Raw genomic sequence first — 17,668 nt, forward strand, 5'->3', positions numbered from 1 at the left:
AGGCAATTTACTCATAAAAACAATAATTTTCTCAATTTTACCATTGGATTCATTTAAGGAAAATATAGTATTATACCATTATAATAACTTTTACAATTTTATTGTCAAACTAATAATAGACAAAAATGAGATAACCATCTAAATAAAAAATGACCCTAAAAACTTTCTTTTTGTAAAGGACAGGCCTGTTTAACACAGTGTCACCATCTTTAATGAACCCAGAACAACATGTATACATTAAGAAAAGTTTCATAAGGCAATAACTCTTTCTATTGGGACACTTGTTCTATTGCGTATCGAGACATCAGTTCCTCAGGACATTTATTATTATTAAACCTCACTTTTATTCACAATGCTAAACTCCCATAGGTCATTGTGACATAGAAATACTGTCAGACCCAGCGGGAAAAATATTACTGTCCAAAAAGTACTGTATCCCGCTGCCTTGGCAATCACGTGCCACCAGCGGGAAAAATTGACTGTACAAAAAATACTGTATCCCGCTGCCTTAGCAACCACGTGCGGAATGTTCGAAAATTTCACTGTCCCATTTGCGCATGCGCAGTACGCAGTTTTGCCTTTCCGCTGTAAACAGACGACAAAATGGCAAGCAAACGTTTTTCAACGATAAGCGAGGAGGATTTGAAGTCATTGGATCATGACAAGAACTCTAAAAACACTAAACGTGTAGTTAAGCATGGTATGAACTTGTTCAACAAATTTCTTTGTTCCAATCACATGGATCTTGGTGATCTCGTCGAAAATCCAGCGGAACTGAACAACCAGTTACGCGTTTTCTATGCATCTGTACGTCAGAAAAACGGCGAGGAACTAAAGAAAAAATCGCTGGACAGTCTGAAGTATGGAATTTCCAAGCATCTCTTAAGCATGTATAACATTAATTTGAAAGACCAGCAATTTTCATCAAGTAATGAAACCTGCTAGTCAAAAATTAAGCAGCTTAAGTGAAGTGGACATGGGAGTGTCGATCACAAACCTGTTATATCTGACAGCGATCTGGAAAAATTAAATGACAACAGTGTACCGTTTAATATTAACACTCCGTGTGGTCTTCAAAACAGGGTGTGATTTTTTTTAATGTACAACCTTCTGAGGAGTGGTCAAGAGAATTTACGGTCCATGACGAAGTCAACATTTGCTATAGCAACTGATTCAACCGGGAGAGAGTTCATACACCAGGTCATCGCAGAATCAACAAAAAATCACGGGTGAGTTAAATTAAAAAAATATACATATATAATGTCAACCTTTCAAATGGTTGTAATTTTACTAACAGCTGGCAGTTGCTGCAAAAAATTCAACGATAAAAGGTGGCTTTTAATTTGTTTGACAGAGGAAAAAACCCATAAATTACATGGAATTTTAGTGGTGAAACGCATAATCTTTTAGCAAATATATGTTTTCGGTTTCAGGCAATTTTAACCCTTTGCATGCTAGGAAATTTGTCATCTGCTAAAATGTTTTCTGCTTAAATGTCGTCTGCTGGTGTTCAAAAATTTTCTTCGATTTTTTCAAAGAATACTATCAGAATAGCAAACAGTTTGGATCCTGATGAGACGCCACTTTCTGTTATGGTCCAGACAAACTTTTGGTTTAAAACACACTAAGTGACCCCATGACCTAGTTTTTGACCTTGCATGATCCATATTAAAACTTGACATAGACATCATCTAGATACAACTTGTGACCAAGTTTGGTGAAGATCCGATGAAATTTCGGGACAGACCGACAGACAGACCGACAAAGTGACTCCTATATAAGAAATGGGGGTATAATCATCAATCATCAAATTCATGTACAGAGTTTTTTTATCAAAACTATATTTCAATATACTCACGAATGGCAGACGATTTTCTTTTTCCAGAAGTTCTCTTACTTCTGGTACTAAGCCAGCACCTTTTGGAATTGTGGTCTCAATCGGCTGCTTAGGTAGAAGCGGAAGGGGAAATTCACTAGCATCTTCGTTTACCTTTACTGTTTCATAAAAATCTTTGCATTTTTTGTAGTTTTCTTGCTTGAGAAGCAGCCTAATGGCATCAATATTTTGAAGAAAAAAATCTATTTCGATCTTCGAAGAATCAGGAGCCACAATTTCTGGTACTCCTTCAGGAACTTTTTGTAGGAAATGTCCATCATGTAGAGTCCAGGGCTTATGTTGGAGTCCCTTATAAAAAAAAATAACGATGCCGTCAACATTAACAAATCTATAATGGAGTGGCCGAGTTACGTGTTGAGCTACATTGAGATTTGGTTCTAACCATTTTTTTACATCAAATATTTTCATCACTCTTTCAGCACTTTGAAAATTTTTCAGTAAGTCTTCAAAGCTTCCGCATCTTTGGAACCTACCGTCATTGAAATCATGCTAAATTGTGAATCGATGTCTTAATGAGTTTGGCCAACAATCAAAAAGGACATGTGAACCTTAACAATATAATTATATATTGTAGAGTAAGAGACATAAGATATTTAGCCATGAATTTGAGAATGTACATTGCCTACATGTTGCTCTTTTATTGGTTTAAAAAATGTCTCATAATAAGATCTTGTGTCCATTTATCAAAGCCGTGTTCATTTTTAGTCTGTTAACAATTACCAGACAATTACGTTTTGAGAAGTAGTTTCATCAAATTTTGTGGACATTCAGACTGACAGACTGATGCACAAGCTGACATGAATAACAGAGGATTTACAGATTATTTACCTCCAATCAACAGTAGAAGACCACACACTTGTAATTCAAAATGATTTTAATAAACTGTATGATCGATAGTGAAAGACATAATTCATGTACCTCATTGAAAATCCTTTCTGCAACCAGCGATTGTAGAAATGAAAACACATATCTGTTTTTGTTTTCTCGCCAACAGTTGTCTGCTTGAATGTACAGTATTGGTGGGAGAAAATTGTTCTGAAAAACAACAGCAGATATCATGATTTTTATTCATATTGACAATCTTTTTCAATATAATTGATGAAAAAAATTCTTTTATCCTTTTATGGTGAAAATTGCTATTAAAAATATAGTGACATTTATATTGCCGTTAGTACCTATTAGCAGGGGTGTGATTTTAGAACCATCAGACTCTTGAAAGGAAAAAGCCCTTTTCCCCTTACATGGTTAAACAAAATGCTTCATTTATATAGATCCAAAAAAGTAAATTATATTTGTTTTTAATAATGAGTGTGACATTGAAAGGGGGGAACTCAGATGAAAGGGGGCAAAAAAAACACTCTGGATTAGATAAAATAACAAAATTCAATTGTTTGAGGCATAACAGGATTTTTTTAACATTCTAAATAACTATTAGTTTAAAATACTTCGTTAATTATATCATCTCGCCTACCATCAAATTATGAGTAACTGCAGGTGTATCACACCTGACATTTTATATTTTCATCAACAACAAGGCTGTTTAATTATCACTTAAAACATGTTTACCTAATTTTTCTATTATGTCTTATGTTCTTATTGAGTTATGTCATTTGTATCGGACAGAGAGATGAATTGAGGGATGAACAGAAAGATTTTACAGGCAGTCAATCAGCTAATATATAGCCAAGTTGAAGATATTTTTATCTCGTTTATTCAGCATTTGTTGAGTAATTACACAGCAAGTTTTGTTTGATCAGGGTTGCCACCAACCAGATGAAATAAAATTCCCTGACTTTTTACTGACTTTTCCCTGACCACATCTTGGTTGTCACTGACTAATTTCGCAACATATTCAGCCTCCTCCATCCCATACAGCTGACCAAATCCACACATTTTATGTTTATTTTATTCTTTAACATAAAATATTTAAGAAATAACAAAGCAGTACTACTTGTACACTTCATATATCAAAAAGTTATACATGTAAAACCACCACATAACATGATTAATCAATTACATGCATATTCTAAGTAGAAAAAGGGCCATAATTTAAACAAAATGCTTGATACAGTTGTATGCTCTTGTTTATAGATTGGGGTCATGTTGGTAAAGAAGTATGCAAAATATGAAAGCAATATGTCAAGGGAAATAGAAATATTTGAGGTGGTGCACAAACTTTAACATACATTTATCAATAATATGCATATTGAAAGTCAAAAAAGGGCCATAATTCTTATAAAATGCTTAATATACAGCTGTTTGCTCGTGTTTATACATTGGGGTCATAATGGTTAAGATGTATGCAAAATAAAAGCAAAATGTCAAGGGACATAGAAAATATTTGAGGTGGTATGCAAATTTTAACATAGATTTATAAATAATATGCATATTCTAAGTAGAAAAAGGGCCATTTTTGTTACAAAATGCTTGATACAGTTGTCTGCTCTTGTTTATAGATTGGGGTCATGTTGGTTAAGAAGTATGCAAAATATAAAAGCAATATCTCAAGGGACATAGAAAATATTTGAAGTGGTACGCAAACTTAACATAATTATATTTATCAATAATATGCATATTATATGTGAAAAAAGGGCCATAATTTGTACAAAATGCTTGATACAGTTGTCTGCTCTTGTTTATAGATTGGGGTCATGTTGATAAAGAAATATGCAAAATATGAAAGCAATATGTCAAGGGACATAGAAAATATTTGAGGTGGTACGCAAACTTTAACATAGATTTATCAATAATATGCATATTCTAAGTAGACAAAGGGCCATAATTCTTAAAAAAATCTTGAATACAGTTGTCTGCCCTTGTTTATAGATTGGGGTCATGTTGGTAAAAAAGTATGCAAAATATAAAAGCAATATGTTAAGGGACATAAAAAAAATTTAAGGTGGTATGCAAACTTTAACGTAGATTTATCAATATAATGCATATTCTAAATAGAAAAAGGGCCATAATTCTAACAAAATCGTTGATACAGTTGTCTGCTGTTGTTTAAAGATTGGGGTCATGTTGGTAAGAAAGTATGCAAAATATAAAAGCAAAATGTCAAGGGACATAGAAAGTATTTGAGGTGGTACGCACACTTTAACATAGATTTATCAATTAAATGCATATTCTGAGTGAAAAAAGGGCCATTATTCTTATAAAATGCTTGATACAGTTGTCTGCTCTTGTTTATAGATTTGGTTCATGTTGATTGAGAAATATGCAAATATAAAAGCAAAATGTCAAGGGACATAAAAAATATTTGAGGTGGTATGAAAACTTCAACATAGATTTATCAATAATATGCATATTCCAAGTCAAAAAAGGGCCATAATTCTTACAAAATCCTTGAAACAGTTGTATGCTCTTGTTTATATATTGGGGTTCTGTTGGTAAAGAAGTATGCAAAATATAACAGCAATATGTCAAGGGACATAGAAAATATTTGAGCTGGTACAAAAATTTAACACATATTTCTCAATAATATGCATATTGTGTGTGAAAAAAGGGTCATAATTCAAATAAAAAGCTTGATACAGTTGGCTGCTCTTGTTTATAGAATGGGGTCATGTTGGTAAACAAGTATGCAAAATACAAAAGCAAAATGTCAAGGGACATATAAATTATTTGAGGTGGTATGCACAGTTTAACATAGATTTATCAATAATATGCATATTCTAAGTAGACAAAGGGCCATAATTCTTACAAAATGATTGATACAGTTGTATGCTCTTGTTTATAGATTGGGGTCATGTTGGTTAAGAAGTATGCAAAATATAACAGCAATATGTCAAAGGACATAGAAAATATTTGAGGTGGTATGCAAACTTTAACATAGATTTATCAATTATATGCGTATTCTAAGTGAAAAAAGGGCCATAATTCTTACAAAATGCTTGATACAGTTGTCTGCTCTTGTTTATAGCTTGAGGTCATGTTGGTAAAAAAATATGCAAAATATAACAGCAATATGTCAAGGGACATAGAAAAAATTTGAGGTGGTATGCAAACTTTAACGTAGATGTATCAATATAATGCATATTCTAAATAGAAAAAGGGCCATAATTCTAACAAAATCGTTGATACAGTTGTCTGCTCTTGTTTAAAGATTGGGGTCATGTTGGTAAAGAAGTATGCAAAATATGAAAGCAATATGTCAAGGGACATAAAAAATATTTGAGCTGGTATGCAAACTTTAACATAGATTTATCAATTATATGCATATTTGAAGTGAAAAAAGGGCCATAATTCTTACAAAACCCTTGAAACAGTTTTCTGCTCTTGTTTATAGATTGGGGTCATGTTGGTTAAGAAGTATGCAAAATATGAAAAGAATATCTCAAGGGACAAAGAAAACATTTGAAGTGGTACTCAAACTTTAACATAGATTTATCAATAATATGCATAGTCTAAGTGAAAAAAGGGCCATAATTCTTACAAATGCTTGATACAGTTTTTGCTCTTGTTTAAAGATTGGGGTCATGTGTGTAAACAAGTATGCAAAATATTAAAGCAAAATGTAAAGGGACATAGAAAATATTTGAGGTGGTATGCAAACTTTAATATAGATTTATCAATAATATGCATATTCTAAGTGGGAAAAGGGCCATAATTCTTACAAAATGCTTGATGCAGTTGGCTGCTCTTGTTTAAAGATTGGGGTCATGTTGGTTAAGAAGTATGCAAAATATAAAGGCAATATGTCAAGGGACATAGAAAATATTTGAGGTGGTATGCAGATGTTAACATAGATTTATCAATAATATGCATATTCTAAGAAGAAAAAGGGCCATATTCTTACAAAATCCTTGATACAGTTGTCTGCTCTTGTTTATATATTGGGGTCATGTTGGTAAAGAAGTATTCAAAATATAAAAGCAATATGTCAAGGGACATAGAAAATATTTGAGGTGGCACGCAAACTTTAACATAGATTTATCAATTATATGCATATTCTAAGAAGAAAAAGGGCCATAATTCTTACAAAATCCTTGATACAGTTGTCTGCTCTTGTTTAAAGATTGGGGTCATGTTGGCAAAGAAGTATGCAAAATATAAAAGCAAAATGTCAAGGGACATAGAAAATATTTGAGGTGGTACGCAAACTTTAACATAGATTTATCAATAATATGCATATTCTAAGTAGAAAAAGAGCCATAATTCTTACAAAATGCTTGATACAGTTGTCTGCTCTTGTTTAAAGATTGGGGTCATGTGTGTAAACGAGTATTCACAATTTAAAAGCAAGATGTAAAGAAACATAGAAAATATTTGAGATGGTGCGCAAACTTTAACATAGATTTATCAATAATATGCATATACTAAGTGGAAAAAGGGCCACAATTCTTACAAAATGCTTGATAAAGTTGTCTGCTCTTGTTTATAGATTGGGGTCATGTTGGTAAAGAAGTATGCAAAATAAAAAAGCAATATGTCAAGGGACATAAAAAATATTTGATGTGGTATGCAGACTTTAACAAAGAGTTATCAATAATATGCATATTTTAAGAAGAAAAAGGGCCATAATTCCTACAAAATCCTTGATACAGTTGTCTGCTCTTGTTTATAGATTGGGGTCATGTTGGTTAAAAAGGATGCAAAATATAAAAGCAAAATGTCAAGGGAAATAGAAAATATTTGAGGTGGTACGCAAACTTTAACATAGATTTATCAATAATATGCATATTCTAAGTAGAAAAAGGGCCATAATTCTTACAAAATCATTGATACAGTTGTCTGCTCTTGTTTATAGATTGGGGTCATGTTGGTTAAGAAGTATGCAAAATATTAAAGCAATATGTTGAGGGACATAGAAAATATTTGAGGTGGTACGCAAAGTTAAACATAGAGTTATCAATAATACGCATATTCTAAGTAGAAAAAAGGCCATTATTTTTACCAAATCCTTGATACAGCTGTCTGCTCTTGTTTATAGATTGGGGTTATGTTGGCATAGAAGTATGCAAAATATAAAAGCAATATGTCCAGGGACATAAACAAAATATGAGGTGGTATGCAAACTTTAACATAGATTTATAAATAATATGCATATTCTAAGTAGAAAAAGGGCCATAATTCTTACAAAATCCTTGATAAAATGGTCTGATCTTGTTTATAGATTTGGGTCATGTTGGGGAAGTTGTTCATATTCAATAAGGTCAAGGTAATATAGTCATATAGTCATATTCTAATTGAAAGAGAACCATATTTGAAACATATTGATCGCTAATGTTTTAAAAAGGTTGTACTTTATAGTCTGAGTTGAGATATATTTTCCACTATCTCTTGAACATTTGTAAAGACATAAAACAAACTAATTAGATTTTATTTCATGTTTGATAGCAATAGCTTGGGTTGGATGGTTGGGCTATCCTTCAAAAATAAAGGAAATCAATATTTGTGGAATTTTTTTTTCCGTGTTTCAAAGAAAAAAACAATAGATGTACATTATGTATTTGTCAGAAACACAATGCCGCCTATTTCACCACTTTGAAGCCATATATTTGACCTTTGATCTTGAAAGATGACCTTAATCTTTCTTGTGCAGCTCCATGAGATACACATGCATGCCAAATATCAAGTTGCTATCTTCAATATTGCAAAAGTTATGACCAAGATTAAAGTTTTGTGACAGACACACACACACAGGCAGAATGACAGACAGCCAAAAACAATTGACCCCAAGCATTCAATCCAGGAACATACTAATTCTTTGACCTTTAAATGTTATCAGAAAGCAAACATGATACCAAATACCACAAAACAAAAAAACATTTCTAATGGTTCTTTTATCCAAAAACGTTTTAAAATTCTTGGTTCCATACCAAGAGGCACAGCGTGGTATGCAAACTCTCAATAAATCTGGGAAGAAACTGAGACACCATCAGCAAAGAATGACATCTTGCATAGACAGGAGACTAATTCAGCCCATCAATCACGTGTCTCTACTACAAAACATTGAATTGTCTAAAATTGCACTTAAATTAAATTAAGACCTCATTGTTTGTCTCATAAGATGAGTAAGGTTTAACACTGCTTCATGAGAATGCTGGATAGATTGACCATGTTTTCAAGTGCAGGCTAGTGGTCTATAAACTAAACCATTTCAAATTGTATACAAATAAAGCATTTTAAGAAACGTAAGCATCAGATTGATAACAAGTACAGTTAAAATACTTCTGTTTTTTTTAAATCCACATATGGTGCCCAGATCTTATACACATTATTATAGATTAGTTTAGATCATAAACTAATAATTACGCGCCTTAACATATAAAAAAAATGTTTGAATGTATGTGTTCACAGTTGAGAAATCATCTTAGGTATAAACCCTTTACCATTATCACTTAGAAACACACTAGGATGCATTAGAAAATCAAATTGAATTAAAGAACGTTATTTACTAGAAAATAGTTTTAAAGGCTTTATTTCCAACCATAAGATAATGATGAGGAGCAGCAAACAGCATAAAACCTGACCAGTCGACTGCGAGTTACTTGTGGGCTGCTTTGGTTTGATCCTGTTTGCACATAGCCATTTTCACTTTGGTTCTCAGTGGGAAAGGATTAAATTAATAAGAAATTAACACATCATGCAAGAATATCACCAAGTTTGCATACTGAAGCTGCCCATGTATCAAGTACATTTGCACGCTTAAATGTATTTAAGCACCCATATCAAACATTATTGTAACAAATACATGTATGTTGTCCATACCACAGCCACAACAATTAAGAAATATGAACCAAAACAAAAATAATGGGTGATTAATTTGAGACAATAATTTTGTAGTAACGAAAATACCTGCAATCAGATTAAACAATTGGTAAATAAGCATTTATATATTGCCCAGTAATGAAAGTACCATCATTACATGCTCACATCAGAAAATAATCACAGTTCTCAGGTGTAACAGTAACAGCAATCCCTTTCACCTAGCAACAGAAACAATGCCCAGGTAATCAGATACATTCACCAAATAAAGAAAAGCCTTGTTTAAACTTTTTTTTAGTGTTTAAGGTAGGCTGCCTCACATACAATTTGCACCAGCTTCATTTTCTGTGGTTTCTAGATGAGACTGGGCGTAAGGGCATATAATGCTCAAGCTCATTGTCTTTCTGTGGAAATGACTGCCTAACAAGAGTTATTACATTACATTCCCCATAAAAAAAATTGCTTTTATATTCTGTATTTTTTGTATCCCTTCATTAATACATGCAGCACAGACACTCTGAAAATTAAATGGCATAATTATCCTAATGGTATAGTATTAACCTAGAACTTGGGAGGCCTAATTTTCCAAGGAACATAATTATTTGCACAGACACCTGTCTGTTATATAGGACTTCGATTAATTTCTGTCACAAAAAACTAGAAGCAATCATGCCATACTTATGAAACATTGTCAATGGCATTAGTTAGATATGCAGAATGTTGTCCACAGGTTGATAACTAAACTGAAGAGCTTGCACAAGGTCTCCACAATAGCAAAAGGACAATCTCAATTTAGGTCCGGACAATTCATATAGAATAGTGTTTATGGCAATTCAAAGTAACAGTCAATATCTAATTCAGTAGTTCTGCCTAAGGCCAAACAAAAAAATAGTCTTGGTTCAGGGAACCCGACCGACCCTATTTTTTGCCCCCGACCCTAACGATTTTTTTAGTCCGCGGAAAAAAAATCCGTCAGCGATGTTTTTCTTCAGTACGGTACGGAACGAGTTTTACGTATAGCGCATTGTAGCCGATAACGACAGATCCATTCGTTTACGCTTTATAAACATGGCGGCGTCCACATCGCTAATGTTGGCAATAAACATCGAAAAATTTGACCACCAAAAAGGCTGTCAGCTGATGAGAGTTACTCCAACCTCATCAACAGCAGCTGACATTTTTAAAGAGCTTCATGGGCCGGTGGATCCACAACGATATGGGGTTAAATTCGTTGTGGGAACTTCGCTGGAAGGGACATCTTTCTGGGAGGTACTCGTCTCGTACGTTTATTAAACCGGACGTTTTTGTTACATTTTGAGAGATAACTTTTTATAATATGTCGAAGGGTTGATTTTCCTGAAATTTCATCGCAACACAATTCGGTTCACAAGTAATAGATTCAAACCAAAATATTTGCAAAATTCGATGTTAACATAGATAACACCGGAATTGAAGTACAGTCAAGTTTATACCATTACCGGATTAGTAGTGTAATAAAGTTGTTCTGGGGAAAAACAATTAATGTTTTGAGACTTCTTTTACACCAGTTTGATTAAATATTTTATTTCGCAGTTTTTATACATACTTGTATAAAAAATAGCAGTTCTATGTTTTTATTTGACAAAATTATTATTGTGTAAACGGTAGCAAACAGACAAACTTAATCTGCATGTATAAGTTTCAATAAAAAAAAATTCAGATTGACGGTTGCATCCCATTGTTTGAGGTTTCGGCGTTTGGTGTGAAGGTCCTCAAAATGACATGTACTACCTTACCAGAGGGAATATTGGCATCTTCCCTGGAGAAAATTTCGAACGAAGCAACAAAGAAAACCGTTGATGCCTTCCAGGTGTTAATGATGAAGGGGAAAGCATTGCCCACAAAAAAAGTGGCAAGGTATATTAAGATATTAAATTGCAAATGTAAAAAAATAAACATTTAATAATTTTCAAATCAATTAATACTTCATTTGTCTGTAGTTTAACTTTGTTGTCTGCTGTCTGAATTTTTTAAACCCATGTGTTTCCGCCTATTTTTCATCTTTTAATTAATAAAATAAATTTTAATGAACATACCGGGTACACATCTTTGGTGGGTTTTAAAATGACTCTGTGTACTTTATTTTCCTGTTCCCTTCAGCTCTGGAGTACTGACGGGACTTAACCGGAAAGATGAGTTGTACAATGCCATAATAGACCTGTGAAATAGAATGGATACCAAGTTTCCAAGAGACAATGCAGTGACTGATGGTGGTTACTTTGTGCAGGTGAGTTTGATTGATGCAGTTTGTGCTATTAAAGAGCATATAGCAAAATGTAAAAACAATATTTTAATAATATTTCAAACACATTTTGATAAAAAATTATATATAAACAATTTGATTAATAATTAAAAAATAATCTTTAAATAGTTTGTTTGAATCTGCAAAAATCTCAAGTTGATATTGTATATTAATGCAAAAAAAAACTATAAAAAAATAATGAAAACAAGAGCGCCGCATGACGGAGCAATATACGCCCGATTCGTGTGCCATTGGAGATGATACACTGATGATTGATGTATTTGTTTTGGAAATAAGCAAAAAAAACAACAACAACTTATATAACTGATATATTCATATATATGCATTGATATCAACTTGAACTAGAGCTTTGTCACTGAATGTGACTTATACCCCCATACCACTTTGACGCAGGATAAAAAGTTGTTTAAAAGTTTCGGATGAATACAATTTGAATTAGAGTCCGGACAAAGTGGCGCCGTTGAAAATGCACTAATTGACCCTATGACCTAGTTCTTGACCCGACATGACCCATATTCAAACTTGACCTAGATATCAACTAGATGCAACTACTGACCAAGTTTGGTAAAGATCGGATGAATACAATTTGAATAAGAGTCCGGACAAAGTGGCGCTGTTGAAAATGGACTAATTGGCCCTATGACCTAGTTTTTTACCTGGCATGACCCATATTCGAACTTGGCCTAGATATCAACTAGATGCAACTACTGACCAAGTTTGGTGAAGATAAGATTTATACAATTTGAATTAGAGTCCGGACAAAGTAAAATGCACTAATTGACCCTTTGACCTAGTTTTTGACCCAGCATGACCCATATTCGGACTTGACCTAGATATCAACTAGATGCAACTACTGACCAAGTTTGGTGAAGATCGGATGAATACAATTTGAATTAGAGTCCGGACAAAGTGGCGCCGTTGAAAATGCACTAATTGACCCTATGACCTAGTTTTTGACCCGGCATGACCCATATTCGAACTTGGCCTATATATCAACTAGATGCAACTGCTGACCAAGTTTGGTGAAGATCGGATGAATACAATTTGAAATAGAGTCCGGACAAAGTGGCCCCTTTGAAAATGCACTTATGGACCCTATGACCTAGTTTTTGACCCGGCATGACCCATATTCGAACTTGGCCTAGATATCAACTAGATGCAACTGCTGACCAAGTTTGGTGAAGATCGGATGAATACAATTTGAATTAGAGTCCGGACAAAGTGATGCCTTCCGCCCGCCGCCCGCCCGCCGCCCGCCCGCCCGCCAAGGGGTTTCACATAATACGTCCCGTATTTTATACGGGCGTATAAAAAGCAGAAAGTATTAAAACAATTATTGTTATTCTTTTTACAGATGGTGTGATTTGGTATTAAACTAAACTTTCATGATTTAAACTGAAGTGCAACCCTCTTTAGCTTCTTTATTTTAGGAAAGCTCTTTTAATATGTGTATCAGACTATGAGTAGCATCAAACAAATACTTGTTAATTTTTGGGATATTATTTAATAAAATATGTTGGAGTTTGCAGACCCGAAACAAGTATAAATCTGACATGCTTGAAGCTACTCATTCCCATGTATACTCTTCTTTTACTCTTCTGTGCTTCCTTAATATATATAGTATTAATCATACTTATAGTTGGTGGCAGTGTTATACTAAATTGTGTACATGTGTTTTGTATTGTGCTGTGTATTAATATTAAACATTGAAAGAAGTCAAAGTATTAAATCTGTCGCTTTGATACAAAATTTAATAGAAGCAAGTCCATCACCTACCGGTACTTATAAAACTGCAAATTTAATACCGCCTTAATATCGCTTTTATTCTTGATTTTTAAAAGAATGGTGCTTGTATTACTAAAAATACTAACAATATGGCATGGGAAACCTATTTGACTTCTATATTAAACTGGGATTTATTTTTTTTTTATTTAGTATTCGTTTATTTAACCCTTTTATGCCCCCTAAGGGAGGCATTTAGTTTTTGAACCGTGGGCATTTGTCATCTTACAGTGACGGCTCTTGTTTAAATAAAATTTCATCATTTTTAAATTGAGAAAGTTACACATTTAAAACATCTTATTAAAAGTATTTGGAAAATATATAATATTAAATTATATTAGGAAATCATGTTTGTACTATTAACCCTTTGAGCCCTGGAACCGGATTTTGAAGGCCTTTGCAAACAGTTTGGATCCAGATGAGACGCCACAGAACGTGGCGTCTCATCAGGATCCAAACTGTTTGCTATTCTGATAGTATTCTTGGAAAAAAAAATCGAAGAAAATGCTTATTTTAGTAATTCAGCAGACGACATTTTAGCAGACGACAAATTTCCCAGCATGCAAAGGGTTAAAAAGGAAATACAATATTTCTTTCGTATTGTTGCAATTTCAGACTGTCTGCAATGCATTGTGGTACAAAACAAACCAGATGGACACGATTAACATCACCTCCAAAAAGCAGAAAGATGTACAGCCTGTCCCAGACCTGAGTTACAACCCGTTTTGCAATAAACCCGTTTTGCAATAAAATTATTGCAAAACGGGTTGGAGTGTCTTATTGCAATTTTTTTTTTAAACAACCCGTTTTGCAATAAACCCGTTTTGCAATAAAATTATTGCAAAACGGGTTGGAGTGTTTTATTGCATTTTTTTTTAACAACCCGTTTTGCAATAAACCCGTTTTGCAATAAAATCACCACACATTTATTTGCAATAATTTCATTGCCAAACGGGTTGGAGTGTCTTATTGCAATGAGAATTTTGTATAACAACCCGTTTTGCAATAAACCCGTTTTGCAATAAAATCATCACTCTTGTATTTATTCAAATGGATTGGAATAGTTAAAAGTGATGTTCAAATTTTGTATTTAAATAATATTGTTTTAAAATAGACAAAACTGTGAGTTAAAACTTAAAATTAAAAAGCATGGAAGGTGGTGAATTTCGAGATTTAATACGATAAAACAAAACAGAATGTGTGTCGAAACGTGTTGAAGTGTCTTCATGCAACGTCAGTTGTGAGTTACAAACCGTTTCGCAATACAATCATCACATATATACTATTTGTTTCAAATTGATTTGAAACGGCATAAAGGAAGTTTAAAATGTCGCCTGCAAGGTAAATATGATACAACTCAACTGAATGTATATATGAAGTGATTTTCACCAATTGGGAAATTAAGTGAAAACAACCCAGAAGTGCAATAACTTTATTGCAAAACGGGTTGGAGTGTTTTATTGCAATTTGTAATTTTTATAACAACCTGTTTAGCAATTAACCCGTTTTTCAAAAATTTTATTGCAAAACAGGTTGGAGCGTCTTATTGCAATTTGAAATTTTTATAACAACCCATTTTGCAATAATAACATGACACATGCATTAACTAATTCAAATGGAATGGAAAGATTTAAAAGGAAATTTAAAATATCGTATTGAAATAATATTATTTCCAAATATAGACAAAACTGTTAGTTTCCACTAAAAAGTAAAAAGCATTGAAGGCGATGCATTTCGAGATTGAATGCGATAAAACAATACAAAATGTAAATAGAAAGTGTTTCAACCTATTAAGTACTGAAGTGAAGATAACGCCGAAATGCAATAATTTACTTAAAAAACGTGTTGAAGTGTTTTCATGCAATGTGAGTTGTGTGTAACAAACCGTTTCGCAATAAAATCATCACATATATACTATTTTTTTCAAATTTCTTTGAAACGGAATAAAGTAAGTTTAAAATGTCGCCTTCAAGGTAAATATGATAAAACTAGAGTGAATGTATATATTTATGAAGTGATTTTCACCAATTGGGGAATTAAATGAAGACAACCCAGAAGTGCAATAATTTTATTGCAAAACGGGTTGGAGTGTTTTATTGCAATTTGTAATTTGTATAACAACCCGTTTTGCAATAAACCCGTTTTGCAATAATTTTATTGCAAAACGGGTTGGAGCGTTTTATTGCAATTTGATTTTTTTTATAACAACCCGTTTTGCAATAAACCCGTTTTGCAATAATACAATGACACGTGTATTAATTAATTCAAATTGATTGTAAACATTAAAAAGGATATTTAAAATATCGTTTTTTTTATATTTCCAAATATGGACAAAACTGTTAGTTTCCACTAAAAAGTAAAAAGCATTGAAGGCGATGCATTTCGAGATTTAATGCGATAAAACAATACAAAATGTATATAGAAAGTGTTTCAACCTATTTAGTACTGAAGTGAAGATAACGCCGAAATGCAATAATTTACTGAAAAAACGTGTTGAAGTGTCCATGCAATGTGAGTTGTGTGTAACAAACCGTTTCGCAATAAAATCATCACATATATACTATTTTTTTCAAATTTCTTTGAAACGGCATAAAGTAAGTTTAAAATGTCGCCTGCAAGGTAAATATGATTAAACTAGGCTGAATGTATATATTTATGAAGTGATTTTCACCAATTGGGGAATTAAATTAAGACAACCCAGAAGTGCAATAATTTTATTGCAAAACGGGTTGGAGTGTTTTATTGCAATTTGTAATTTGTATAACAACCCGTTTTGCAATAAACCCGTTTTGCAATAATTTTATTGCAAAACGGGTTGGGGCATCTTATTGCAATTTGAATTTTTTTATAAAAACCCGTTTTGCAATAAACCCGTTTTGCAATAAAATTATTGCAAAACGGGTTGGAGTGTCTTATTGCAATTTTTTTTTACAACCCGTTTTGCAAAAAAATTATTGCAAAACGGGTTGGAGTGTTTTATTGCATTTTTTTTTTAACAACCCGTTTTGCAATAAACCCGTTTTGCAATAAAATCACCACACATTTATTTGCAAAAATTTATTGCAAAACGGGCTGGAGTGTCTTATTGCAATTTGTAATTTGTATAACAACCCGTTTTGCTATAAAATCATCACACATGTATTATTTAATTCAAATTGATTTGAAACTCTGAAATGAACATTTCAAATGTCGTATGTACGGATTTAAGTTAAACACATATTAAGACCAGGTTGTAAGATTTGCCCAAATAATAAAATACATGGCAAGATATTAAATGCAGCAGAAAATTTGATAAAACAACACAATATTTTTATAGAAAATGATTTCCAAAAAAATGGGAATTATGCGAAGAAAACCCATAATTCAATTTGTTTATTGTAGTGTGTTTTTGCAATGTGATTTTTTTTTATAACAACGCGGTTTTCAGGAATATCATTACATATATACTAATTGATTCAAATTGATCAGAAAATGTATTCAGGAAGTTCCAAATGTATACGGACACTGTGAATGAACAAAAACTGTAACGAGGCCCCAAAAGTCAACGTCAGTAGGCGTTTTACGAAGGATAACAGCCACACCAGGTAGGTTTTTGTCAATATCTCTGCTGATTGTCCTCTGGTTTTCATACGACCTGGTGCAGGCAATAAAGCATGCATAAAGCTCGCGATCGGTATATCACGTGTGGTGTGTGTTGCTTTGGTTTTCGAGAACACTTCGACACAAATTTTCATTGTAGAAGCAAACGTATTTAAACACACAAAGAGTCGGTGTTTACAAAAATAAACGATCACATAACTATCTATTTGTTACCGGACGAACATATATTACCAAGTTTTTCGAAAATATGTTTCGGATAATAAATATACGTTTAAAGAGTAGAATCTAATATGGCAAACGTCAGTAGTACATTTTAGAATGGCAAACGTCAGTAGCCAAACAATGCAAACGGCAGTAGACGAATATATATGCAGGCG

At 33.0% G+C, this 17,668-nt stretch overlaps 1 protein-coding gene and 1 long non-coding RNA gene across 2 annotated transcripts; one reads left to right on the forward strand and one right to left on the reverse strand.

Moving 5' to 3' along the window:
• Nucleotides 1-10,675: 10,675 nt before the first annotated feature.
• LOC127849989 (uncharacterized) lies at nucleotides 10,676-11,810 on the forward strand. Its single transcript, XM_052382724.1, has 3 exons — nucleotides 10,676-10,876; nucleotides 11,307-11,503; nucleotides 11,747-11,810. The coding sequence occupies exons 1-3, from the start codon at nucleotides 10,676-10,678 to the stop codon at nucleotides 11,808-11,810; spliced, it is 462 nt and encodes a 153-aa protein (XP_052238684.1).
• A 394-nt stretch (nucleotides 11,811-12,204) lies between these two features.
• Nucleotides 12,205-13,150, reverse strand: LOC127850048 (uncharacterized). The gene is made up of 2 exons (XR_008035025.1): nucleotides 13,012-13,150; nucleotides 12,205-12,855 (listed from the first exon to the last, which is right to left on the reverse strand). It is a non-coding gene; the product is annotated as an uncharacterized LOC127850048 (long non-coding RNA).
• Between the last annotated feature and the right edge of the window lie 4,518 nt (nucleotides 13,151-17,668).

The sequence above is a fragment of the Dreissena polymorpha genome, chromosome 11 (assembly GCF_020536995.1).
Source record: "Dreissena polymorpha isolate Duluth1 chromosome 11, UMN_Dpol_1.0, whole genome shotgun sequence".
Taxonomy (NCBI): domain Eukaryota; kingdom Metazoa; phylum Mollusca; class Bivalvia; order Myida; family Dreissenidae; genus Dreissena; species Dreissena polymorpha.